The sequence below is a fragment of the Syngnathus typhle genome, linkage group LG6 (genome assembly GCF_033458585.1).
Source record: "Syngnathus typhle isolate RoL2023-S1 ecotype Sweden linkage group LG6, RoL_Styp_1.0, whole genome shotgun sequence".
In the NCBI taxonomy this organism is placed as follows: domain Eukaryota; kingdom Metazoa; phylum Chordata; class Actinopteri; order Syngnathiformes; family Syngnathidae; genus Syngnathus; species Syngnathus typhle.
This window is the reverse complement of record NC_083743.1, coordinates 10,835,791-10,861,528: the sequence shown is the minus strand read 5'-3', so window position 1 is coordinate 10,861,528 and position 25,738 is coordinate 10,835,791. Positions and strand designations below refer to the sequence as shown.

The 25,738-nt window shown below is 41.9% G+C and overlaps 3 protein-coding genes, 2 long non-coding RNA genes and 1 other non-coding gene across 8 annotated transcripts; 3 read left to right on the top strand and 3 right to left on the bottom strand.

Annotated features, from left to right (window-relative positions):
• Nucleotides 1-1,270: 1,270 nt before the first annotated feature.
• LOC133156001 (uncharacterized) lies at nucleotides 1,271-6,337 on the top strand. Its single transcript, XR_009714765.1, has 2 exons — nucleotides 1,271-1,912; nucleotides 1,991-6,337. It is a non-coding gene; the product is annotated as an uncharacterized LOC133156001 (long non-coding RNA).
• Nucleotides 5,078-10,806, bottom strand: tsku (tsukushi small leucine rich proteoglycan homolog (Xenopus laevis)). Of its 2 annotated transcripts, XM_061281714.1 has the most exons (4): nucleotides 10,550-10,806; nucleotides 10,248-10,373; nucleotides 7,028-7,342; nucleotides 5,078-6,868 (listed from the first exon to the last, which is right to left on the bottom strand). In XM_061281714.1, exons 2-4 carry the CDS (start codon nucleotides 10,332-10,334, stop codon nucleotides 6,125-6,127), a joined length of 1,146 nt encoding a protein of 381 aa, XP_061137698.1. In that variant the 5' UTR covers nucleotides 10,335-10,373; nucleotides 10,550-10,806; the 3' UTR covers nucleotides 5,078-6,124. The 2 variants fall into 2 exon arrangements, with proteins under 2 accessions (XP_061137698.1, XP_061137699.1); XM_061281715.1 differs by lacking the exon at nucleotides 10,248-10,373 and having other exon boundaries at nucleotides 10,550-10,803.
• LOC133155999 (uncharacterized) lies at nucleotides 9,274-10,241 on the bottom strand. Its single transcript, XR_009714763.1, has 2 exons — nucleotides 9,955-10,241; nucleotides 9,274-9,880 (listed from the first exon to the last, which is right to left on the bottom strand). It is a non-coding gene; the product is annotated as an uncharacterized LOC133155999 (long non-coding RNA).
• A 1,813-nt stretch (nucleotides 10,807-12,619) lies between the features above and the next one.
• trnaa-ugc (transfer RNA alanine (anticodon UGC)) lies at nucleotides 12,620-12,691 on the top strand. The gene has a single exon. It is a non-coding gene; the product is annotated as a tRNA-Ala (tRNA).
• Nucleotides 12,692-13,703: 1,012 nt separating this feature from the next.
• Nucleotides 13,704-22,404, top strand: gucy2f (guanylate cyclase 2F, retinal). The gene is made up of 18 exons (XM_061281679.1): nucleotides 13,704-14,430; nucleotides 14,825-15,123; nucleotides 15,299-15,653; nucleotides 15,719-15,803; nucleotides 15,893-15,989; nucleotides 16,449-16,574; nucleotides 16,718-16,798; nucleotides 17,455-17,631; nucleotides 17,864-18,020; nucleotides 18,109-18,258; nucleotides 18,469-18,617; nucleotides 18,686-18,849; nucleotides 18,922-19,114; nucleotides 19,204-19,378; nucleotides 19,583-19,681; nucleotides 19,749-19,843; nucleotides 19,915-20,000; nucleotides 20,477-22,404. Exons 1-18 carry the CDS (start codon nucleotides 13,704-13,706, stop codon nucleotides 20,580-20,582), a joined length of 3,321 nt encoding a protein of 1,106 aa, XP_061137663.1. The 3' UTR covers nucleotides 20,583-22,404.
• On the bottom strand, nucleotides 22,011-25,738 carry serpinh1b (serpin peptidase inhibitor, clade H (heat shock protein 47), member 1b). Of its 2 annotated transcripts, XM_061281710.1 has the most exons (8): nucleotides 25,584-25,711; nucleotides 25,130-25,161; nucleotides 24,509-24,655; nucleotides 24,244-24,436; nucleotides 23,683-23,953; nucleotides 23,445-23,543; nucleotides 23,131-23,363; nucleotides 22,011-22,834 (listed from the first exon to the last, which is right to left on the bottom strand). In XM_061281710.1, exons 3-8 carry the CDS (start codon nucleotides 24,622-24,624, stop codon nucleotides 22,532-22,534), a joined length of 1,215 nt encoding a protein of 404 aa, XP_061137694.1. In that variant the 5' UTR covers nucleotides 24,625-24,655; nucleotides 25,130-25,161; nucleotides 25,584-25,711; the 3' UTR covers nucleotides 22,011-22,531. The 2 variants fall into 2 exon arrangements, with proteins under 2 accessions (XP_061137694.1, XP_061137695.1); XM_061281711.1 differs by lacking the exon at nucleotides 25,130-25,161 and having other exon boundaries at nucleotides 25,584-25,738.

Here is a 25,738-nt window from a genome sequence, read left to right as displayed (position 1 = left end):
TTTGACAGTCTCGCGGGTAGGTTGGTTCAAGCGTAATAATCCAGAGGTCAAAAATGTGGATGTGTAATGAAGCGGGTTCGTTTGCTCATTTCCCAAGTTTAAGAATGATTCCTCAGCTCACTAATCCTTTACTGTGTGTGTGTGTGTTTTCATGTCTGACCACTTTGTGAGGCAAAACTCTCCATTGTCAAAGTTTATGTAAATTTAAACAGGCATTTTTGATAATTATACTTCCATTATATCAAATTATACATTTGATTTAAAAGTTACCAGAAAAAATCACCCATATTTATTAGTTCAAATTGTTGTTGTTCAATCCTCTGGTAAGTTGAAAATGACTTGGGCAATATGTTATTAGAGTAATTCACTTTATTTGACTGCTTTTTGACAGCTTTGAATGCTAAGCTCGTAGTGTTTTTTTTTGTGCTGTTCAAATCTTTCAGGTTGTGGCTGCAGCTATGGAACTTTGGCTCAAGACTACAAAAAGACAGTTGGAAGGGAAAAAGCAAATGAACACGCAAGCATCCTTGGAGGAAAACCTTCAGATGGACCCGCCTAACTGCTGATGGAAACCAGATGGTGGACAGAAAACGACCAATGAATCATAACAATGACTCCACTTAACTTCTGGAAACTCCCCGTTAGGTCAGCAAGATGAGAGGTGATGATGCAAACACTCCTCCACAAAATCAAAACATATATGACTTCCTCTGTGTTCCCTTGACTCGATTACACACACATGGCCGTGCCGACTTCTTGTTGAAGGCTGAGCACAATGCAGCCCTATTTTGATGTCGCACCATGGCAACTAAAAGTGAGTGTACCATGTCGACAGAAGGGGTTTCACGAAATAAATAATGATGAGACTTTGGTGCTGATTCGTCACATATGACGTTATTATGTAGCATATCAAGGGACACCAACAAGACTGCTGTGTAGTAAATACAGATTTCTAAAATAAAACATTTGCTCAAATTATCTTATGTTATTATAAAATCAATAATGTGAAGGTACTAGTCATGATTATTAGTCAAAAGTTTTGATAAGAATGTAATCACTGCCAGAGCATCATTTCGCTACAATTGCAAAGAAAGTAATGCATTTTTTATTTTATTTATTTTTTTAATAAAAAATAATAATTAAAAACCTTAAACTTGGCATTTAAATGGTTACAATCCTGAAAATGGCCATTTCATGTATTAAGAATTCAAATGTTATCACTTTTCACCTTTTGATGTTTCAAAATGAATATTGCCTTGGTAAAGTTTAATCCAAACAAATTAATATTTGGACACGATAATACATAACCAGTGTAAATATAATAGAGAAGTACACTGGACGATCTAATTACCTCTTTGTTCGCACAATGTACTTGTACTTGATGTAGAATACATCTGTGTGAAATCCCACTAATCTAAATTGATAGTGTTGTGCAAATGCCTGAACCCATCACATTATTTCCAGAGAACTGATAAGAAGCAGCTTTACAGTTCAGACTTGTGATTAAGATAGCAAGAAGTGTTGCTATTTGACCTAGTTGTACTTCTTTTGAAATACTTTGAATGCAGGGTGTAGCCTATGTTAGGTTAATCTACAACACCATCTCAAAAAGTCAAGAAACCATAGAGGAAAACAACTTGAGAATGTTCTCATGCATACTTGTCGCTGTTATGCCTCAACATGCAAGTCATATCTGTTCCACTTTGAGATCATCGCAAGATGGAATGAAGATGCAGGAAACTATTACAAGTACTAACTAATGTTTTCATTTTGTTAACTCCCACTGGTCCTCAATAGACACACCCAAAAACTATTATTATCTCTCCACTTGACTCAACATGAAGACGGCCTACAGACTCAACTCTGAATCCAAGAAACAAAACCAAGTGGCCTTGGAGACTATATTGCAGAGGTGAGCAAACTTTGGGATTTAAGGGCCACATTTATTTTCTTTATTACACTCACTACGTACTTCTATTTTGATCCACAGGTATTTATTATTGCTCTTGTGCTGTCTCACAAATCTAATGACTCAGCCAGGCAGTCACATGACCTCACACAGTCACAGTGGCCACAAAGTGATTCATTTACATGAAACACGGCAGTAATCTATATTTACCTAAAAGAGAGATACCAGCTCACCCGTGACCCAAGTCAGGACGAGCAGTATTAAAAATGGATGAAAGAACAGACTATGAAAAACAACAGCTGTCATCTATATGACTGTCTGCTTAAAAGTAAATTTCAAAGAATTCCATTTAGAAATTGAGACACATACAAGAGGCAGTTTCAGTTTGATTGTGCAAAATACAGGTCATGCTCTGGAATAAAATCAACACGACAAACACAGTATGTGGAGGGAAATTGCAACTGTGCACATTAAAGATGAGGAGAGAGAGAAAGTCATCCGCAAAGTGTGCACAGCATTGAAAATAAATAAATAATTGGGTGGAAAGCTCAAATTGGTTTTGCTCACAGATTTTTGCTGATTAAAGTTCATTGAACTCTTATACATGTCATTATACAGAATGATAGAACGACTTAGTTATCTCTGCCTGGTGTCGTGTTTGTGTAAACAAAGACAATTTAAGACTATTTATTGTGGCTGAGTTTACTTTGGTTTATGTTATTTCATTTGAAAAATGTTTTAAAGTGAAGTTGTTGTGCAATATTTGTATTTTTTTAACTATATATTTACATTAATCAAATAAATTGGTAATATATTGATATATTTATTCAGTGCTTAAGTTTTTTCTTTTTCAACTGACTACTTAATGTATGCCAAGTAATAATTTTAGGGAATGGACAGTTGCCTAATTTCATTTTATTTTTTACACCAACATGACAGTTTGGAATGTAAAAATAGCCTGATACATGAAGTCAACTGCAACAATGGAACATTTTATATGACTGTTATGTTGTATTATTTTAATGCACACCCAGTAAAGAGTTAAGAGATTTCATTAGGAAAAAGTCACTTTTAAACCTTGTGTCATTGTGTGCATAGACATCCAGGCTCACAGAACAAGCCTATCTTTGTGCTTTGCAAGATGAGCCGAGCTTTTGTTTGTCTTACCAAAAAAAAAAAAACGGCAACACGCTGACGCGGTTCGTCTGCGTCCTTCATCATCGTTGCACCAATGAGCCAGTAGGCGTTCAGATTAATACCATCAGTGCAAATGCAAACATACTCTCGCTACCAAAGTACATATAAGAGGGAAAGGTAAATGTAGTCCAAAGTGAGAACTGAAAAAATATCCCCACTGTGGAAAGAATTCATGAACGGACGGACTGACGGATGGATGGATGGAATTCTGCCTAACAATACTTTGGCAGCACAAATATGTGAACCAAAACAAAATCAAAATACAGTTTATTTAATAAAATCTATTAGCGTATCGGAGTATTATTTTTTCATTCATTGTATTCACTCCAAACACATTTCTCCACACAAAACTGCATGGTCACGTCGCCGCATAATAAGATTCATTAACACAGTCCTTGCATTGCTGGAGGGCAAATTGGGAAGATAACAAAAGTCTTGCCCCATCTTGTTCAGCAAACTGTTGGTCTAACTGTGATTGCACAACATGACAATGTTGTATCAGCTCGTGGATTTTGGTGGGAAAATAATCCATTTTGACATGATGCATTTTCGACTTTGTTCACTGGGAGGAAACAGAAAAGGCTGCTTGTTCTTTTCAACACAGTCAAGCTGTGAAAAGGCCTCTAAGAGTAACCAGCACAAAAACGAGACATGGGAGGTTGGAATAACGACTCTGGCTCCCTGTTTCTTCCAAATTTGAACACTTAGAGAGCACTCAGTGGTGAGGCTCCTCCGTACTTGGTGGTCATTTCATTGTTCTGTTAGGCCACTGCGGTCTGCTGACTGCGTGCTGTCTTTCACACAAGAACGAAAGCCAAAGATGATCGAGATTTGCAGTCTGCTGCTGCCACATTGGAGACTGTGCTGCCTTTTGTCTGAAGGTTTTTACTAGGAGTAATGTAAGACTGTATGCTGATTTTTTTTTATTTTCACCATGTGAAGCAATCCCTGCAAAATAAAAAATACTTTCCCTGTGTTCCACCACAAATGTTTTGTGTTACTGTAGTCCACATATGCTGGCTTCAAGTCAAGTTAAAACAAAAGAGACTTTGTTTATTAAGCTGATTTGCAGTGAATTCCGCAAACGACTCCGTTTTAATGTGGATCGTTTAGCGCAACGGCGCGTTGTGGGTGGAAGCGTAGGAGCACGTTGAGATGGATGGGCTTCAGTCCTAACATGCAAGTGCTTGAGGAAAAAACGCACACATCTGGAAGTACTTTTTGCATTGGGGTCATTCACTGAGGGCCCACTTACCCTCCTCCCCCATGCAACAAAATAGTCACTTTCACAAATAGATACAGTCCAGTGGGAGACAGGTGGAGGGCAGGGGGTGTGTTTGTAGTTTTCTTAAAGACCTACTCGAGCATTTAAATGAATGAGGGCTAGTTGTCAAATCTCCAATCTCTTATATAACTTGTAAAGCCACACGTTTATCTGAGAACTACTTCTTTTGGGGCCTCGGGTGTTGTCAAGACAAAGGGAGCATCGTGTGAATGTTTGCTTTGTGTGGAGGGTCTTTTGTATTTATTCAAGCCTCTTTCTTTGCTTGTTACCTTGGCAGGATACCAGCCTAAACTAGCTGGCTAACATGCCAAACTCCAGCACGCCGGCTTAGTGCTCACTTGACAGTTTCTGAGGTCTATTACACACTAGTGGTCTGTGTGTTGCTCTCAACTAAAAGGCAAAATAAGATTTTGTCTTGGAATCTTATCAAGATTGCTGCATTTGTATCTCCATATATGGTAAAATCTGCTCAGACTCAAAAGTTATTTTGTTATTTTCTGCTCAGACCCAAATGTGCTTGTTGTTTTGAAGCGAGGCACACCCGGTCTGTTGCGAAGTAGTCATTGTCCTGAGACACATGTATTTTCAACAAAATGACAAATATAGAATGGATGGTGACACAGTCTTTCCTCATGGGTGTTTTTTTGTTACCAGTATTTACAGAGTAGACTGACACACCTAACATGTCAGACAGAAGAGAGAGAGAAATCTCGATTTATTACACATTTGGAAAAATACAGCATGTCCATACAAATATAAATCTCTGCACTGGATCTTTGATTGTACGTGATCTGGTTGTATTTACAGCACAAGGACATGACACTTTTAAAGCCAGAACCTCGTTATGCTTTGTTGACATTCAAAAATAGTCTTGAACCTGGCCATTTCTTCAGTCCACAGGAAAGGGTTCATCTCTCATCCGTAATGCTTTAATGGAGACAGTAAAAGGGAAGTGTGGTCAATGTGGTCCCTGATAGTTTTCCTCTCACATGTCATGAAATATAGGTAGCCACTTTGTCAAAGGGAATGTGGGTGACCTTATGCAACAAAGCGCACATACGGACGTGTCCACGAGTTGGCTTACAAGTTGACGTTTTTGTATTTGACAGGTTCTTCAAAATCAATTAGATTGGTTTCCAGTCACTATCGAAGCAAACTGTGGTGATATTATTATTCATTAACCCCTGCTTTAAGTCGCATAATTATTTAGACCTTTATGAACTTGTCAGCTATCTTAATTTAGCATTGTAAGAAACTAATTATGCACGATGCCGAGCTCTGGGAATGCAGTAGTTGTGAGGTGTGGAACCTGTTGTTTCATACGTAAGCTAATGCAGTCTTTAACTTACTATAGGCTAAGAAGTCTTATGCTTTCTGATTAGCGTCTAACTCAAAACAGCAGCAAGATCCTTAATAATCTTCAAAAATGGCTAAAATAATGCCTTAATGTGTTGGTAAAAGCTGTGTCCCATTGACATAACCAGCAGTTCTATAAAGAACCTTTGGCCTACTTTTTTTGTGAGGAAAATAAGTCCAAACACATTGCTAATGCGTGTTCAGATGAAGAATGTTAATATGACATTATGCTTTGAATGCATAGTGACCATTTCATGCCCATCATCCATTAAAGGCAAGGTGACACCTCTTAAAGCTTGGGGAAGAGGTATGTATGCGATTGGAAGGCACAGTGCTGGTATAAAGACTAAAGAACAGACTGGACCGTATGTTCAGGATTACAACACAATGCCATTGCGGTTGCAGTTGAGTACCTCATAGTGTTGGGTCTGACCCAGCTGCCTGTGAAACTGCCCTTGTTTCTGGGTCCTCAAGCAGCGGATGTTCTGTCCTAGCATAATACTTTTTATGGCGGGGAGGGGAGAGAGCATGTCCCACGGTAAGGACGTCACTCCAGAGCCAGATAAATTCAGCTCCTGGAGCGAGTCCAGTCCGGTGAAAACAGACAGGCTTAGTGTCTTCAGATTGGGATTGTTGGAGAGATCCAACACTTGGAGGCTCTGCAGGCCCTCAAAGCTGTGGGCTTCGATTTTCTGAAGCTGATGAAGACTGCTGAGGGACAAGTAAACCAAATCTGTCAAGTGAACAAAGTCTCCCTTCTGAATGGCAATAATGGGGTTGCTGTCCAGATTGAGGTATCTCAGTATCTCAAGTCCCGCCAGTCTTGGTACGCTCGAAAGACGGTTTGCTGTCAGGTTCAAGGTCTGAATGTGTACAAGTTTTCCGTGCGGTGTTGTGGAAATAGACACCAGCTTGTTGTGTGATAGGTCCACGCTGACGGGTTTGCCTTTTACTTTAGACACAAACACGTCCATGTTGAAGTCCCGGAAGTTGTTGTAGCTGAGATCTACTTCAGCCAGAGGAAGGCCAAAGAAGCAACCCTGCGAGAGGCCCTCCAAGTCATTGTGGCTCAGATCCAGAGTCTCCAGATAACGCAGCTTGGACAAAGCATTGGGGCTTACCTGGACAGGTAAAAAGAATCTTCAGTGACAAAAACAAGACATTCAAAAAAATCCAGGTTAGAGATAGACCTGGATAGATGTTTGACAGAAACTTTTCAGAGGAAGAGAAACTGACCACAAAACTATTTTGTTATGATCAACCATTGTGAGTGTACTCACCATTGTAATGTGATTACTGCTAAGGTCCAAACTAACAAGGGTGGTGTAGCCCGGCCCAGCCAGGATGGTGTCTGTGAGGGGGCCCATGGCGTTGGAGGACAGATCCAGGTAAGCAGTATCCAGCGGTATGGGCACGGGCATGGCAGCCCCGGGGCCCAACCCTCGACAGTCTGCCGTGGTCAGGCTGAAGCTGTCAAACAGGCCGAAGCTTTCTACTTCGCAGCGGCAGCCCGGGTGGCAGTTCTTGACGGAGGTGGACCAGACATCCGCCACCAGCAACGGCAGACCAAGCCAAAGCAAGAGCGCCATCATGTTCTGCAAACACAGTACATTATTTACAACAATGCAGTAGAACTTACAAAGTCAAATTAAACTAAATGTAAAACTTATCAATAACGTACTCTGGCTTTAATTTTCATATTTTACATTTATTACCTGAATAATAGAAATATATTATCCTACATATATATATTAACCACAAAAAAAAAGTTTTTTTAAAAAAAGAAGATGCCAACTCTGTGTTTACGTCACACAGTTTGTATGGTTTTGAAGGGAGATATTGACAGACACAGACTATGAAAAGAGGCTACTGTTGTTCGTAACTAACTAAATAAAATGGTCCTTTTATTTCGTCACACAGGGTTGGGCACAAGTTTTTTTCATCTATAAGCTTGAGTAACTCGTGACAGTTACAAGGGGAAACAAAGTGTCACGTTTGAGCGTCCTGCCGTGACACAGCAGGCTGAAGATAAGAGTCATTTGCAAAACGACAGCCACATCTGGCAAAGTAACATTTGGATGGTGAGAAATACACCGACTATGGGAGTCGCTGATGGTGTCGGGGTACACTTGTGTGCCGACACTAAGAGTTGGATTCAAGATTCAAGAGTTTTTATTCGCCATGTTTGAGCGTGCCAAACAAGGAATTTGACTTGGGTACATCACAGCCTCTGTTCAACATTTAGGTGGCTGACAACACTCAGGCCGTGTGAAAGATGACAAGGTGACATTCCCGCATATGATGGTGTGAATCTTCGTGTGTGCGTGCGTGTGTGTGAGTGAGTGACAAAAAGAAAAATTCCACTGACTATTGTTTGTAAGGCATGGGATCAGATCAGCAAATAACAAGCCCAGCCTTTTTAAGAAATTAATGTTTGCTCACTTGACAGGTAATGCAATAAATAATGTACTCAGGTTATTATCAACTTTATATCAAAGATTGATGTTCCACTAGTTGGTCAATACTCACGGTAGCTCAAAGTCCACTATCTGTACCTCTGTGCAATGTTCCTTTTGACCCCTGAACTATAAAACCTACAGGCTGTGCGTATGCCCTCATCATTTTGGCCTCTCACTGTAATCCTGAAACAAACTGTCAGCTTTTGGACTTCCACGGCCACATGGTCTGTTGTTGTGAGTTTTACAAGCGGGCACTTAAACTGCAGTTGTGAACATGAAGATGTTAACCACAATGGTTGTCTGGCGGAGAGTCCTGCACTAAATCCTGTCTGAAAACATGATGTGACCAAAAAAAGAGACATCATATAAAGAACATCTCACAATGCGGAGCCGTCCTAAATTCTCAAGCTTTTACGGCTCACCCCAATTGGCTTTGAAATGGCAGAGGAAGGGCTTGGACTTATCAAAACACAAAAGTGGCAATTTGCTGACTAAACACAGAGACATGTGGGTGTAACTCAAGTGCAGAACATGACCCGAGGCATCTCATCACTTCGGTCAGTTGGAACTCTATGTTCACCCTTCCTTCAACCTTTGCTCCATCTGTGCTGAACCAGGTGTACTGTTCTCCGCCTCCCCACCAACAAATCTTCTGTTTCCACCAAATGCCCTTCAACTCACACGCACAGAAAAAAAGTGAGAACATCAACACCCCAGTGAACAATCCGCTCCGACACCTTCTCACTTTCCGAGCCTTTTATCTAAGAAAAGTGAAAGGACAACTTCCTCACTCCGCTGGGGGACATCTGCATTTATGTAATGGAAAACCACCAGCATAAAAAGCATTAAACCCATTTAACGGTTATTAACCTCCCCGACTGTTGTAATCGAGTTGTTATCAGTGCAAATACATGGAATAAAATTGCTTGAAGATACAGAGAAATGATGTAAGGTCAGTCAATGTTAACACAGCTGTATTCATTTACTACCAAACTCGCTGAACCTTTGTTCATTGTACTCACAGGGTGAAGAGTACTGAGCAATTACACGATGAATAACAGGCTCAATCCTGATGAGCCACTTTTAATATGTGCCTTTAAATACCACAAGCAATCGGACACGCCTGCAGTTAGAACTATTTGTACATGCGAGGAAACAAAAGAAAAGAAAAACAATGCACGATTCAGTGAAAACAGTGAGACTTGATGCCATCTGGTGTAAAAAGTAGGTCTTAACAATGAATTGTGTTTGCAATATAATGGTAAAAAGCTTAATTAAAATTTGCTGATTGAAAAGGCTGAAATGTGGGTTTCTTCACTGGGAGTGGCGCGGAGAGCTCAGAGCGACATCAACGCAGAATTTCTAGGAGCACCAGAGGCGTTGAGGGATCCGGTTTTGAGGCCTCATTAGTATGACGTTGTACTGTTGGCTTCTTCAAGCCCGGATGTCAAACTCTCACTGGAGATGTTTGCAGCTCGTTCGGGATGGAAATCAGCACCTCCAAATCTGAGGACATGGTCCTCAGTGGCAAAAACGGTTGAGTTTGAGTGTGCTTTCCAGGTCAGGGAACCTGCCCCGTGTGCAGGAGTTCGGATATCTTGGGCTTCTTGTGGTCTTGTTCACAAATGGGGACATGATGGGAGTGTGAGATTGACAGGCGGATCGGTGCAGCGTCTACAATTATCACAAGTTAATGATCCCAATCATAGCATATGGCGTTTCAAGGTGGTATATTTATATTTTCTTACCTTTAAAGCCGCTATGTTTATATTGTTGATTTTCCATTCATGTTTTCTTGTACTACATGCTTAGAAAATTGAATTCAATAACACACATTCATTTGAGTAAAAAGTTCAATCACATCCACGAACTCGGTGTTGAACACACGCTGTCTGGTAAAGTTAGCTCCCTCATGTCAAGAAACTATCTTTGGAAAAAGTCACTTTAAGAGAACCCCATGCAAGCGTAAAGACAATTGGTTCCAAGTCCGATTTCTCGTTCTTGTACGTGGCAGATATACAGTTTGGTTGATGAAGATCACCTTCAATGAATCGATAATTGAACTGCCCCCGCGGATGTCACAGTCTTGCATGATGCCTGATAAAGTTGTCCGAGCTTGGGGTGACATTGTGCAGTCAGTTGAGTGGTGACACACCGTGGGCGGTTTCTTAAAACACAGATGCCAAATGAAACCTGAGCTGACCGCTGAGCTCGAAGCGTTTTTCTTTTTGTTTTTTTAACCAAACTCCTACAACAAAAACTTTGAGCGTCTTCTACAAAACAAGCCAGAAAAGTGGTGACAACAACTTCATTTTTTAAAGTTCACGTAAACTTATTACTCGCCTTTCATGCAGAGTGTCCGCGCTCTTCTTTTGACCGTTTTTCCACTTCACTTCACCGCTCCCATTTTCCAGACCCCCGCTGAGCAGGGCTTCTCTGTGTCCGGACGTAGTGAGTCTCAAAGCGGCTTCATGAGTTTCGTCAGCTCCGCTCTACACAAATGAACCACCAGCGGGCGTTAACACTTAACTGAGACACTCGTTAGCTCCCATCCCACTTTTCAGTCCTGCTTCTTGCCTGGCTCGCCTCGTTGGCTGGCCTTTCGAAAGGTGCCACCTACAGGAAAGCTCCAGGTTGTGAGATATAAACAATTCCGCTTTTTTTATTTCAAAGTAAAATACCTGGTTCAGTTTCACCCCGCCGACGGCGTAAAATACCCCGTAGCACTTGAGAAACTATCATAAGTTGCGTGAGATAAATCACACTTTCATACTAACTGTTCCAAAAGTATTTGTTAATTTCGTGAATCTGTCTGTCTGTCTGTCTGTCTGTCTGTCTGTCTGTTCATCTATCCACTTATCCATCCATCTATCCATCCATCCATCCATCCATCCATCCATCCATCCATCCATCCATCCATCCATCCATCCATTCCTCTCTCTCTCTCTCTCTCTCTCTCTCTCTCTCTCTCTCTCTCTCTCTCTCTCTCTCTCTCTCTCTCTCTCTCTCTCTCTCTCTACCCACCTACCTACCTACCTAAATGCTTTTATTTTATAAATTATAGAGGCGATATTTCCGGAGTTGGTTCTCCTCAATAAAGTAGCGTGGGCAATCTGCAAGTTCGGCCACAAGAGGGCGCCGTGGTTGAATTATTATGGCATTAGGCTGACTGCATTGCAGTTGCTTTTAACCATTTAATTTAGCGGAAAGTAAAGCAAAATCGAAGCGATTCATTTTCCCGTGTATTTTGTGTATTGCTTGGGCTCACTTTGGTTTAGTTGTAACATATTCCAGCTGTGTTTGAGAGTTTTGTGATTGCTTTGGAATCAAGAGTTCTAGACACCAGGCAATGTTTTCATCATTTCACATTTTAAATGCATAAACCGTTAAATTTCCATCCATCCATCCATCCATCCATCCATCCATCCATCCATCCATCCATCCATCCATCCATCCATCCATCCATCCATCCATCCATCCATCCATCCAGTCTGCAGTGCTATTCTCAAAAATATTCATCATGAGACGTTGTGATTTGATGTAGAAGAGGTTCCTGTGTTCACATACCCACAACCCCCATTGCAAAAATGTAAATAAGATCAGAATACAATTATTTCTAGATCAGGTCTGGACTGATGACAAATTCCATTTGAATACTTATACCCCATTTTAATTTTATGCACGATATTTATATTGTGTTTATTAGCATGTGTGTGAAATTTGCCTCAGCATGAGCTATGGTGCGTTTGCGGCTCGCTTGGTGGCGACAGTGCTGAGTCATCATTCATGTCCTGTTCTTGCATGCATGCAGTGATGTCAAGCTGTTACATTTAAGAGGCTCATGGGCTTACCTGGGATAAGGGTCAACAAAGGTGGAATCATTTTCCGACTGTGAGAACTGTTTCTCTGCATATAAAAACTGGAATTATCTTAACAATTCATTCAGAAAGTATATGAAAATATAACATATGACATATTGGTATTTCAATTTACCATGTCTGAATTGAACATTTCTTTCATGTCTTTAATATTTGTAAAATCACAAGTCATGTTCATTTAGAAACAGAACATTCTTGTTCATGTTTTATGATGAATACTGTTTTTGAAACGTTTGTCACCATGGCAACCATTTTATGCTCATTTGTCAGGTGCCCTCCTCATCAGTTGAGGCGGAGTCTTTTCCCAAGCATCCTAAAAGACTGACGCAGTCAAAATCGGCAGCCATCCACAGGGGACCGTGACACATGAGGGGAGAGTCCTTCGTTATTTTTAATTACCCCTACTCCTCTTTGGGTTCCAATTCATTTAATCAGCAGGAGCTGCTGGTGTGAGAGCAATTAAAGCACAGTTCAAATGTTTCCTGTGTAGCTCCCAGATCTTTGAGCAAAGGTTTGAAATGTATTTCTCATACACGGGGATGTAGCTCAGTGGTAGAGCGCATGCTTTGCATGTATGAGGTCCTGGGTTCAATCCCCAGCATCTCCATTTTACATGATCAAGGCATGATCAAGTGGTTAAGGGAGTGCTGCACCCACGTTAAAGACCATCACTGCAAAGACACTGATAACCCAAATTGCTCTACATTTAATTCCAAACGCAGCTTTAAGATGATGTGTACACTTAAAAAAATAAAAAATGTTAGTTAACCACTGCAAAATGTCAAAACAATGACATTTTTCACAGCATTTATCTCTGATAATTGAAAAACAACAAAAAACTTGGCAAACTTTGCTTCGATACAATACACTGTTGTGATGACATCAGAGTTTTTGAGTGCGTTAGAAGGTAAGAAAAAGTAAAGGCCTTGTTGGAGCTCCAGCTGCGCCATAAAAAAAAAAAAGCTGTTGGACTAGACTAAGGTCTGCTGTCAATCCTCTTACGATGCTCCTCAGTGAAAATGGATTAGCGGGTTACACGTATACGTTTTGGCCCACGGTCACTTTGGAGGATTGGATTGAATGAGCAGGTGTCTGGCAATGTTCTCATAATATAATACACCCAATACAATTCTGTCAGTATTTTAAGGTGTTTTTTTTGCTTTCAACCGGGGTTTTGGATTACGTGTTTTTTGAAATTCCAACATGAGTGCAGAGGAGCACAGTTGTTTGTTGTCATCCGGATCCACCTCATGAAGGCAAAGTAGTTAAAGCCAGTGGCTGCGGGGCGTAAGTAACTCTCCAGGGTGCTGAAGTTGTCTCCAAACAGCTTCCTGGTCTCCCCACCTGTCACTTGGCAGCCTGGCGGTTCAGGCGCGATGACTCGGCTCCCAGCTCGCTCAGGGCAAACAGGTAAGCTTGCGAGGATGGTGAGGTGACGCCTGGACTGCAGAGCTGTCCTGATGACTTAAAAAGCGAAACTAGGTGAGTTATTTTACTTTTTTTAAATTTTATTTTATTGTGCTTCAAAGGTGAGCATTCTGAAAATATATGCTTACTTTTCAGATGACTATTCTGCAGTGAACCTAAAACGTCACTACCTCAAATTCACAGCCAGGACAATGCAACATTTTCAACCGCTATGGGAGTCCAACCATCCATTTGGGCCTTTAATTAAAAGCAGGCATACTTTACTGACGCCGTCTTTGTACAACCTTCTCATATGGGTCCTCCTTGGATTGTTGACGTTCCCTTGCTGTGTCCGCTGTTTGGTATTCAAAGTGGGCGTCCTGGGGCCTTGGAACTGTGACCCGGTGTTCTACAAGACGCTGCCGGGCGCCGCGGCAAGACTTGCTGTAAACAGGATTAACGAGGACCTCAGTTTGAATTTGGGCCTGGAGATCGACTTTGTCATCCTGCAGGAGCCTTGCGAAACTTCCAAAGCTTTGACTGAATTCATACGATACGAAAATATGGCGGATGCGTTTGTGGGCCCCACTAATCCTGGATACTGTACCGCAGCATCACTGCTGGCAAAGAACTGGGACCAGGCCATCTTCTCCCACGGGTGTGTCAATTTTGAGCTGGACCGCATTACGGGATACCCGACCTTTTCCAGGACAGTACCGTTTCCCTCCGAGGTTCTTTTCACGGTGTTGAAACACTTCCGGTGGGCTAACATCGTGGTGGTGTCATCCAATGAAGACATCTGGATGGACACAGCGGAGAGAGTGGCTGCTGCCATGAGGAGGAAGGGGCTTCCCGTCGCCTTGGTTACGTCTGTGGGTATCAACGAGACCCAAGTTGAGAGCACGCTGAGGAAGATCCAAGACGCAGGGGAAATAAGAGGTGAGGGGTCTGATAATCTCGTCAAATGTTTTCCCAGAAGAATGGGACTGGCTTTAGCTGCAACAGCGGATCAACTTCACATTTTACTCAATTTTTAGTCCGTGTAGGCCATAGGTGTCAAACCCAAGGCCCGGGGGTCAGATATGGCCCGCCATATCATTTTAATTGGCCAAATTGTACATCGACTTCATGTGTCAATACCAAAATTGCAAATGGTCGTCTTTTTAAAATATTTGAACAGATTTACTAGTCTCTGATTTCAAAGCATCTGTTGGTTGTGTAGCCTATATTTTATATAAGGTGTTGATAGTCATAATGGTCCTCCGAAGTGACAGAACACTTCTGCCTGGACAAAATGGCCTAACATAGAATTCATTCCCTGTGTGTGCACCAGTGATCGTCATGTGCATGCACTCTGTGCTGCTCGGAGGAGAGCAGCAGGCTACTTTCCTCGTCAAGGCCCAACAAATGGGTTTGACTTCGGGCAAGTACGTTTTCGTGCCCTACGACGCCCTGTACTACAGCTTGCCCTACAACGTCCCCTACTTTCCGCTGCAAAACAACAGCAAGCTGAGTGAAGCCTATGACGCCGTGCTCACAATCACAATAATCTCAGACCCGGTTTCCTTCAACGAGGCGTACACACGGGCTCAAGAGAGCGGGGAAGTGAGGCTGACTGTGGCTGCCGAGAAGGTAGGAATAAGCTAAGAAGAATGTTTCCAGCATTGTTTTGTAACCTTTATCGAGCCAAAGCATACACGAAATAAAAATGGCATACAGGGTGGCTAGTAACATGGCACACATGATCTAGATTAGAATATTCTGACCTGGACTTTCTCATACTAACGGTATCTGCATTGTATTGCAGGTGAATCCACTATTCGGCACAATTTATAACAGCATTTATCTCCTTGCCAACTCCATCCACAAGACCAGGAGAGCCGGAATGCCTCTGTCAGGCTCAAACCTGGCCTTCTTTACCAAAAACATATCCTTCGATGGCTTCAACCAGAAGGTCCTGGTCGATAATAGAGGTGAACTCAAAACCAGCTACATCATCCTGGACACCAGCGACGCCGGCAGTCAGCTGTACCCAACCTACGTGGTGGATGTCACATCCGGGCGGCTTCGGTTTGCCGGGAGGTCTATTAGTTTCCCAGGAGGGTCTCCTCCACCGTCCGATTCCAGCTGCTGGTTTGTTCAGAGTGCTCTCTGCAAAGGAAGTAAGGGATTTTGCTTGAAGGTATTCATTAGAGCCTCTATCTATCACTAACTTGTTGTTATGCAGGCGTGGAGGTCACCTACATCCTCGTGGTGTTTGGAGTCATCTTGGCTCTGGCTGTAACGGGGCTTCTGATCAGTCTATACATCAGGTAAAGTTTTCCACTGTTAATTTACTGAAATGGTGTAATGTCTCCTATAATCGAATGACTTTCTCATCCTTTGTGGACGTGATTGACAGGAGAAGACTCCAGCAAATCCAACTGGTCAAAGGCCCAAATCGGATCCTGCTGACTTTAGAGGACCTTACTTTCATCAACCCTCAGATTAGCAAGAGGGTGAGTGTCCATGTTGCTTCCCACGCTCTCGAATGGGCAAAATTTTAGATAACAAAGGAGAAAGACTGATCAGAAGTCTCCAAGCTTTCCATGGGAAGTGTTGCAACAGGAGATTCGTGATAATTCATCATATGATATGATGTTTTATAAAGAGCACTATATGTATTAATTGATTGCATGTCTACCTCGCAGCATGAATCGCAACGATTCAATTGAAGACTCTAAAACGTTCATAGGTTTGAATTTGAGTGATAAGTGAGAGAAAAAATGGATGAATGGATTTTGGATTTGCTATTATTTCCCAATTCATTCCTGAAGTTTGCAATTCTAAAAAGCTGTTGGATTTTGCTCCCTTCTTACTGGGTTTTAGGTGCGACAAAAAATGTGCCAATCTTATTTTCTGTTTCCGTTTCTCGTCATTATTCTACAACATTTTTTTTTATTTGATTTCATGCACAGAAAATCACTTTAGAGGATATGAGTGAGTCCAGGAGTGCTGTGGAAGAGAAATCAGCTGACCGCCCACATTCAGTGAACAGCATGCACACAGTGACGCATGAGACCACCAATGTTGCCGTTTTTGAGGTAAAGAACAGTGAACTAAACCAAAGCCCCTCGCATTTTAACATGTACTTCAACACAAAACAATAGCTTGATGATAAATCAATCAGTTATAACAACATTACAATATTTACACTATAACATTTAACATGTGACCTCTCCTCCAGGGTGACTTGGTGTGGCTAAAGAAATTTGAGGATGGCCAGTTTAAGGAGGTGAAACAAAGCGGCACAAGGATTTTTACAAAGGTCAGCGTGATTAAGTGTTACATTTATTCATAAACAGGCACAGAGTTAAATTATAATCCAAATGCTGTGCTGCTTCTAATAGACGATTGTGCGCCTTCTACACTGTTGAACTGTTGACAAAAAAAATTGGCAAAAATATGTCGGTGGCCAGATTTGAGTTTGTTAGTCCATTAGTAAATTAGTTGATGACTTCCTGGTTCGTTTTGGTGCCCCACATTTGTGTTTATTTGACCTTCCGTATTAGTTAGCAGGCCACTTCTTGGTTTGTCAATAGTCTTCTTCATTTGTGTCTGACTATTTAATTATGTACATGTTATTATTAAATGTTTTTATAATATATATAAATACTGTATTGTTTTCCCTCTAGAAAAAATACATTGTTAAAATGTTTTTGGGGCTTTTTTGTAGGGAAGCTGGAACAAATTTGTGGCATTTCCATTCATTTGAATGGGCACAGATGTTTTACGATAGATCAGTATTTTGAGTGACGAACGTGGTCACAGAATGAATTCAAGTTTTTTTTCAAGGCACTACTATTTTGACAGATCTCACTTAATGAACCTCTGAGTCATTGAAAAAAAGAGATCTGCACAGATTTCATGAAATTCTGTTGTGTGGTTTTTGCAATCAAAACAATAACCTGCTGTCCCTTTCAGATGAAGGACTTGAGAAATGAGAACGTGAATCTTTTCCTGGGCTTCTTCACGGAGAGCTCCATGTTTGCCGTGGTGACGGAGCACTGCTCCAGGGGAAGTCTGCAGGACCTGCTTAGGAACGAGGACGTCAAATTAGACTGGATGTTCAAGTCCTCGCTTTTACTTGACCTCATCAAGGTAAATGCCAATCCTCTAGCACGCTTCCTTACACGTCACGCTTGTCTATTAAGTCTGCCACACTGGAGTGCTGCTGTGTAATGTATTTAATGTACCTTCACTTATATAAAAATAAATAAAAAGGTGATGCAATTTAAGTACAGGAGTTTGATACATTTTTCTACAGACTTCAAAATGATGCTTGTATGCAAAGTTTCTACATTGTAATAAAAAAGACACATTGTGCTCGCAGGGTATGAAATACCTCCACCATCGAGATTTCCCACACGGCCGGCTAAAATCTCGAAACTGTGTGGTGGACGGGCGCTTTGTTCTCAAGATCACAGACTATGGCTTTAATGAGCTCCTAGAATCTCAAAAAGCTCCTTTCAAACAACCACCACCTGAAGGTATCATATCTCCCACAATCATCACAAAACAAGAGTTTGTTACAAGATGCAACTTATTTCGCACTTCATTTCCCTCTGCTTCAATCAGAACTTTTTTGGACTGCTCCTGAATTCCTGAGGGATCTCCCAAGCTCCCGTAAAGGCACCTACAAGGGGGACGTATACAGTTTTTCCATTATTCTCCAAGAGGTGGTGGTTCGAGGACCACCGTACTGCATGCTGGGCCTACCACCCGAAGGTGTGTTTTGACAGTGCCATTTTTGTTTTGGACTTGAATTAAAAATGATAAATGATAAAACAATTATATGTCATAAATTCTGCCAAGCAGTAAGCAAGTGGAGGGCTAAGCCAAAGTAGTTCCTTAATTTACAACTGTAATTCATTCCGTGATCAAGCCTTTGTTGTCTAACCTGTCTGATATTTATATTCTTGCTCTATAATTCTTTAGAGATCATTCGAAAGGTTAAGAAACCCCCTCCAATGTGTCGGCCCACTGTAGCTCCCGACCAGGCTCCTCTGGAATGTATCCAGCTGATGAAGCAGTGCTGGAGTGAGCTTCCAGACAGAAGACCCAATTTTGATGAGATTTTTGACAGGGTTTGTTTGGGATTTAAGTAGGGTTAGCATTTTCTGTTTTCCTACATAATTGTTTCTTTCTCGTGTAGTTCAAAATCATCAACAAGGGTAAGAAGACCAACATCATTGACTCCATGTTGAGGATGTTGGAGCAGTACAGCTCCAATCTGGAGGACCTCATCCGAGAGCGAACGGAGGAGCTGGAGGTGGAGAAGCAAAGGACAGAGAAATTGCTCTCTGAGATGCTTCCACCGTCAGTTGGCACACACCCAAATGTAAAAATGAACTTTTTCAAAACCAGCTGATCATCCTCTGCATCCATCAGCTCGGTGGCTGAGGCGCTGAAAACCGGCGCCACCGTGGAGCCCGAGTACTTCGACCAGGTGACCATCTACTTCAGTGACATAGTGGGGTTCACCACCATCTCGTCGCTCAGTGACCCCATCGAGGTGGTTGACCTTCTCAACGACCTTTACACTCTGTTCGATGCTGTGCTTAGCAACCACGATGTCTACAAGGTATTTTCTGTATTTTCAAGACACAGTAAGCATGATGATTTATTTTCTCAGAGGATAATCATGAGCCAACTAGCAAATGCGTTATTCAGGTGGAAACCATCGGTGATGCTTACATGGTGGCGTCGGGCTTGCCGAAGAGAAACGGCAACAAGCATGCCGCTGAAGTGGCCAACATGTCTCTGAACATCCTCAGCTCGGTGGGAACCTTCCGGATGCGCCATATGCCGGACGTTCCTGTCAGGATACGAATCGGGATCCACTCAGGTGCTTCCTCCGTGTGGTTGGCTTTTGGGTCAGCATGAAATTGAACGGCTATGCATTTTTCTGATAACACTTTTGAGCTCTTAACTTTGTATGGAACATCCACCGAAATTCAAATTGTGAAGAAGTCTATCAGGAACAATTTAGTGTTTGATTTTCAAGCCTATTTTTCAATCAAATGAGCAATATTAATTTGTGTCTTCCCAGGGCCATGCGTCGCTGGAGTGGTGGGCCTGACCATGCCTCGCTACTGCCTATTTGGAGACACCGTCAACACCGCCTCCAGAATGGAATCCACCAGCTTGCGTACGTTTCCAATGTTGCATTTTTAATTCTCTCCCTTATCAATTAACTCTCAATCATCTTCTCTCAGCTTACAGAATCCACGTAAACTTGAGCACTGTGAACATCCTCCGCTCTCTCAAGGAAGGTTATAAAATAGAAGTCAGAGGCAAGACGGAGCTGAAGGTAACATTGATTTGTAAGATCCACTTTGGGAATCATTATTATCCGTGGAAAACAGTGCTCTTTATTACCAGGGGAAAGGCATCGAAGAGACGTACTGGCTCGTAGGGAAGTCGGACTTTGCAAAGCCTTTGCCAAAACCGCCAGAGATCAAACCGGGGTAAGAGAACTTCAATCATTTTTGTGTATATTAAATATATTTTCTATACTGTTGATCCAAACTCGCGCAAACTGCACTTGTGCTATCTTAGTGAAGACAATCACGGCCTGAACCCCAAAGACATAGCCACCTACAAGAGAAAGAAGGCCGAAAAAAAGTCTTGACCCGCAGGTAGACGCCTCGCACGGCAGCCGGTGTTGTGCTGTCCTGTGGAAAACATTGGCATGCTTTAATGGGAACGCCGTTCATTTCCAAGTCTTCCTTTCTGATCTTTTCTTCTTAGTCTCTTGATTTTATCAACTTCTGCCCATAAGCAGGTTGTGGATATCTCTCCTTGTGTAGTGAGTAGTTAACTCTCATGGTATTGTATTTACCATTTGTGTTGTGGTTGCTATTGGGGTGTCTTGTGGTGTGCTTCTTAAATTGAAATACGTCGTGATTGCTTGTTATTAATTCCACGCTTTGTCTTTTATTAGTGTCAACTGGCAGGAGATGGTGACTGATGAGATCAAGAGCCTTTTTCGCAAGGCCAACAGGCCAGTGGACAAGCAAAAAATGAGCGTAAAAGAAGGAAAGATGTGAAAGGAATGAAGCCATAGCACAGATTCCTTCTGGGAAAAGGAGAAGCGGGTCCGAGGATGTAAAAGCGGTACCCGGCCTCTCTTCCCGTGGCTTAACGCAGACTCCTTTAAGAGGATTGTCCATCGACTGGCTAATCCGCCTGCAGCCGACACAGCGGAACACGATGGTGCTAATGTAATGAGACTGGTCCTGTGACCTGCCTGCCTGCTGCTGCCAGTAGACCAGGGACTGATCTTTAGTCAAAGATGTATGCACTTTTACTTGCTGCACTCACTGGCCACTGAGGGGGGTCACCAAAATGATACAAAGAGGGGATGTTCCCGGATGCCTCGTTTAAAATAAGATTTGTATTGTCTGTGTTAGCTTTGACATGAATGCTCTTAATAGGGGACTTAGCTGGCAGGATATTGCACAATGATAAGTCCTAAAATATAAAGGCTACTTTTTCGATACTGTACTATAGAAATGAATATAAAAAAAAAAAAAAAAAATCTTGGAGGGCATCATGATGCTACAAAATGAATCAGAAAAAAGTGAGCATCAATAATGGAGAGAAAAAAAGACCAATAAAAATTTAAAAAAAATATTTATATAAAAATTCGCTCTTGGTAATTGCTATGATTATTTACACAATCTTATGCACCCACTGTGTTTGTTCATTTTAATTTAGTTTAAATCTAGTTTAAATCTACCGTGATACTGTAAATCTCCAGAAATTGTCTTTTCCCTGTAATGTGATTGTAAATATGTCTTGTAAATTTGACCCAACATAGAGAAGTGCCAAGTCACCAAGTAACTACACTTAAATGTCAAACTAATAAATCTATAAAGAATTCGACAATAATCATTATGCTGCTTCCTCAGCGACACTGAGCAAGGTGGGAGAACAGGAAATCAAAGAAAAACAATTTTATTAAATTATTTTAGTCCTAGAATTTGCTTATTTACACTTTTGTCAGTTGTCTCCATGCAATGGTTAGACAGTCTGATTCACGATTCAAAGGTTCAGGGTTTGAATCTTGACAAAACAGTGCAATATCATACTCTACTTGAGCAAATGTAGGCGTGTTACATTTTTCAAAAAAAAAAAATCTGTTCCACACTGATTAACAAAAGTTAGAACATTAACTCCATAATGTTAATGAACAGACAGGAAGCTAAAAATTAAAATGTGCCTCCAGAATGAGTTCCCAGCTCACCATGAGGACCCTACACTCCAGTTTCAGCCCAGCCTCTCCTTTATGCAGGTTATCCCTCCAAAGACTTTTATTTAGTCTAGCAATGGTTGAACAAGTCAAGCCTGACATTCTTGGGATAGCTGACTGCGGCAGATAAGCCCCGGGGTCACATTGCCTGTTCATCCCAAACATAGTGGAAAATGTGTGATGCCTTCTTTAGTGGAGCAAAAATGAACAAGTCACACATGTGTACTTTTTTTGTTTTATTGAAAAACAAATCGTGTTCATAGTCACATAATTCCAACAGCATTTCCGTGGACAGCAATAAACAGGGTGAATGTGCTGAGCATAAATTAAAACCAAAAATGTAACAGGCAGGCTAGTAGAAGTCAGTGCAGGCAGAAAGAGAAGTGACAAGTTGCTGCTGATTTTTAAAAAGCACTGTCAAACAAGAGAAATGACAAGTTGTTGACTTTTAGAAATCTTATGATGTTAAAGATAATATGAGCACCATCGTTTGACCTATGCTGTCAATAGCAGGCTGCGGGGGAATTAGGTCACATAAAATATACGCAAGAAAAATCTTAATGAAGCTCACATTTGGAAAACAATATTCAAATAAAGGAGGGTGTCTCAAAAGTTCAGCTATTTAGTCCACAGTTTGCTTTAATGGAATGTGCTCCTGAGGTTACACTAGACTTTAAAAAAACGCACAAAAACAGTTTTCTTGACATATTTTCACAAAAATATTCCTACCCACCAAAATTAACATTATAGCTCGTCACGCATCTTGTCTCCATTGGGTCGAACCACACGGCCGATGTACAGGATGGACTTGGTCTTGTTGTCCTTCACCAGGAAAATGAAGGGGTGGTCCACGTAGAAAAGCTTAGGGTCCCTCAGCTTGCCGGAGCTGAAGATGCTGGTGTCAAACGGGTTGCCTTCCGTGTTCAGCTCCAGAGCCGACGCGTGGAAGAAGTCCGAGAGGTACAGGTCCTTCTTTCCGGAGATGTTGGACAGGTCTGCCTTGGCCTTGTCCACCGCCTCGGTCAGGCCGAGCTCAGCCAGATGTTTCTAAAGAGAGAAAGAGAGACAGAGGCATTCAATAGAGCGTAAATGGATGATCTTCCAGCAGGACAGTAGTTTAGCAGTTATCACATCTGCCTTATAGTTTCAATTTGGCTTTTGGCCTTCCTGTGTAGAGTTTGCATGCTCTTCGTTATGAGGATTAGGGATCAAATGGCAAAAATATTAAAAATCTGCAGATGATTGACACATTACATTATACTATATTACAATTGTTTATAGATGCCAAAAAAAAAGAGAAAATTGCTACAAATGGCAAATATGCATGGGTTTCCCCATCTTACCTGCAGGTTGTGGCTAACTTCCAAAGAGACTTTGGGCAGCGAGATGGCCACAGCCCTGTTCTCCATCTTGCTGAGCCAAGCGTCAACCTGTGCCTTTGTCAACATTTTTTCCAGACGTGCCAGGGGCTCCAGATGGTAGGGCATGATGAGGATCATAGAAGCCTGCTTCTGGCCCAGAGGCATGTCCAGAACAAAGACATTGTTCTGCTTGTCTTCATAGAAGTCATATAGACCTGAGGAAGAGCAGGACAGAGCGGTTGGAGGACTCGTCTTCAAACCGCAACAGTGTAAAAGAAACAATGGAGTAAACGTACCTGTGCGGTGCATCATGGGAATCCCAACAGTGAAGGAGCGAGTGACCAAGAAACCACGGTTGTCCACCATACTTTCGTGGAACTTCTGATCCCAGTGAGCTGTAAGAGAAAACAGACTGGTTAGAATTGAACTCTTTAGACTTTCCATTTTGGATAATTATGCAGTATATATATTTTTTACTCTTCACATCCCACTAGAGGGAGCCACTCAACCCCACTTCACTGCCAGTATACTCACGTTTGAAGAACATAGCGTTGACAATCATGGCTCCGTCTGTGTTCACCACATCCTTGGTGATCTCAGGAAGCTTGCCGCCCGTCGACTTGGACGCCCACTCGTTGATGGAGTTCAATGCGCTCCGCTTGTCGCGGAAGTTAATTTTGGAATGGTCGTAATTGTAATGCTTCTTGCTGGTCTTCACGAAGTTGTCGGCGAAGGCCACTGAGCTGGGCCCGTAGAGGCGGTTGTTGATTGTCCATGTGGTGTTGCGCGTTTTGGCATCACTCACCTGTGGATTAGTTCAAATCTTCGATCAAGTGTTCGTCTAAACACTTAATTGTCAACACGAATTAATATGCCTTGCAGTTGACTGATATTTGACATGTTCAACGCCATCTAGTGGTGAACTAATATATTGCAATGACCTAAGCTCAAAGTGAATGCTTTCTGAAAAAGGCACACTATGGTGACTCAGATAGACCAAACTTTAAAAGCATACAATTAATTTCTTCAGGAGGTGCAATCGTGACAAAAATCTACACACTGTCCCTTTAAGATACCAAGTAGTACTGGTCATACCTCTGAGAGCAGCTCTGAGAGACCTTCATGCAGATGCTCATCCTTGAGTTTGTCTGCATGCAGCAAAGATTTGGCCTGCGAGGCGGTTGTGGATTTACCGCCGAGGGCAACCATTCCCAGTGAGGAGGCCAGCACCACCGGCGAGATCAGGATGTTTTCCATGTCTTTCACCTTTGCCATGTTGTGGTAGAGGCTGTGGAGAAAAAGAAAGAGGGATTGTTATTTAAAATGCAGATGAGATAGGATTCAAATTGTGTCCACTCACTTGAATGCCAGGTTGGCGGTGTTGTCGGCCAGTGAGGTAGCATGGCCGCTCAGCTTCTTCTCTGCAGAGGCCGCCAAGACCAGCAGGCAAATAGCTACGAGGTTGCTCACCCACATCCTGTGTGTCTGCTAAAGTAGCGGTAATAGCCTGCAACAAACAGCATGGCCGATCCCGGTTTAGTTTGTGTGTAAATCCAATCCTGTGTCTTTTTTGTGTGCGTTTTAATCATCACTATTGAATTGGGGGGGGGGGGGGGGGGAACATCGTGAGGCGAGGTCAGTAGGATGGCTTCCATCGAGCAGACATGTTGCTCGCCACGTCAGCAGCAGGATCTGGAACTAACGCCCACTCAGTACTCACACCAAGATGTAATCCGATACCTCTGTCTCAGTTTGGTCTTATGTTGTCAAATGTTAAACATATGTTTGCAGAGGAATTTTTTTTTTTTAAATCCTAAAGTCTAACCCCCCCCCCCAATATTAAGGACAGACATCTTTTTAGACTTCCTTTTCTCCATTGTAAATAAGATGCAGGATGTCTCGGTTCCGGAAAAATTGAGAAACTGCAGAAATGAGATGACATTGCTTTCACACACATTTTTTTTTTTATGAATATATATACCTTCAGATGTTTTGATGTCTGTGATTTTCATTCTGAAAGACAAGAGTTGTATGTAGTAATCCCCATAGAGTTGGCAGTAAATCAGGACGTTTGACTGCCTTCAAAATATACTTTTTCCACATGGATTTTTTTTTTTATCTGTGCCACATTTGTGCCTTTCCATTTCAAAAGGGCAAGTGATGGATTTAAGCTTCATAGTCAGATTTTTTCTTCTTCTCAAGATTAGAGCATCGTAAACACATTGATTGCTGTGAATAGTTTCATTTCACAATTGAATAGAGTATTATACAATTGAATAGAGTATAATAAAGGAAAGCTCAAAAACCAAAAGAGCAATGATAAACATTTCCAAAAACGGACAAATGAGGTGCTGTGATTCTAAAGCAGTCAAGCAAATCTGCACGCCTTTGCAATCCATCCTTCAAATTAAAGTGCGTTATTTTCTTTTCCTTACCTGGAAAAGTTCTGCAGAGGTTCTCTCAGCCGTGTCCTGGGGATTGGTTCAGATCAGACGAACACACCCTCTATATATGCGCAGAAAAAAGGAACTTTCTAGAAGTGGGAATGGGATATTCAAATGATTTGGTCGGGACCGTGGTGGGCGGTACA

Coding starts and splice junctions, on each gene's coding strand:
- gucy2f (XM_061281679.1), top strand. CDS start 13,704: ATGCAACATTTTCAACCGCTATGGGAGTCCAACCATCCATTTGGGCCT. Junction 15,990..16,448: donor ACCCTCAGATTAGCAAGAGG/GTGAGTGTCCAT, acceptor TTTCATGCACAG/AAAATCACTTTAGAGGATAT. Junction 18,259..18,468: donor GCTGGGCCTACCACCCGAAG/GTGTGTTTTGAC, acceptor ATAATTCTTTAG/AGATCATTCGAAAGGTTAAG.
- tsku (XM_061281714.1), bottom strand. CDS start 10,334: ATGTCACCCCAAGCTCGGACAACTTTATCAGGCATCATGCAAGACTGT. Junction 7,343..10,247: donor CAATTATCGATTCATTGAAG/GTGATCTTCATC, acceptor CTGTGTTTGCAG/AACATGATGGCGCTCTTGCT. Junction 6,869..7,027: donor GCAGTAATCACATTACAATG/GTGAGTACACTC, acceptor TTACCTGTCCAG/GTAAGCCCCAATGCTTTGTC.
- serpinh1b (XM_061281711.1), bottom strand. CDS start 24,624: ATGTGGGTGAGCAACCTCGTAGCTATTTGCCTGCTGGTCTTGGCGGCC. Junction 23,954..24,243: donor TCTCAGAGCTGCTCTCAGAG/GTATGACCAGTA, acceptor ACTAATCCACAG/GTGAGTGATGCCAAAACGCG. Junction 23,544..23,682: donor CAACGCTATGTTCTTCAAAC/GTGAGTATACTG, acceptor TTTCTCTTACAG/CTCACTGGGATCAGAAGTTC.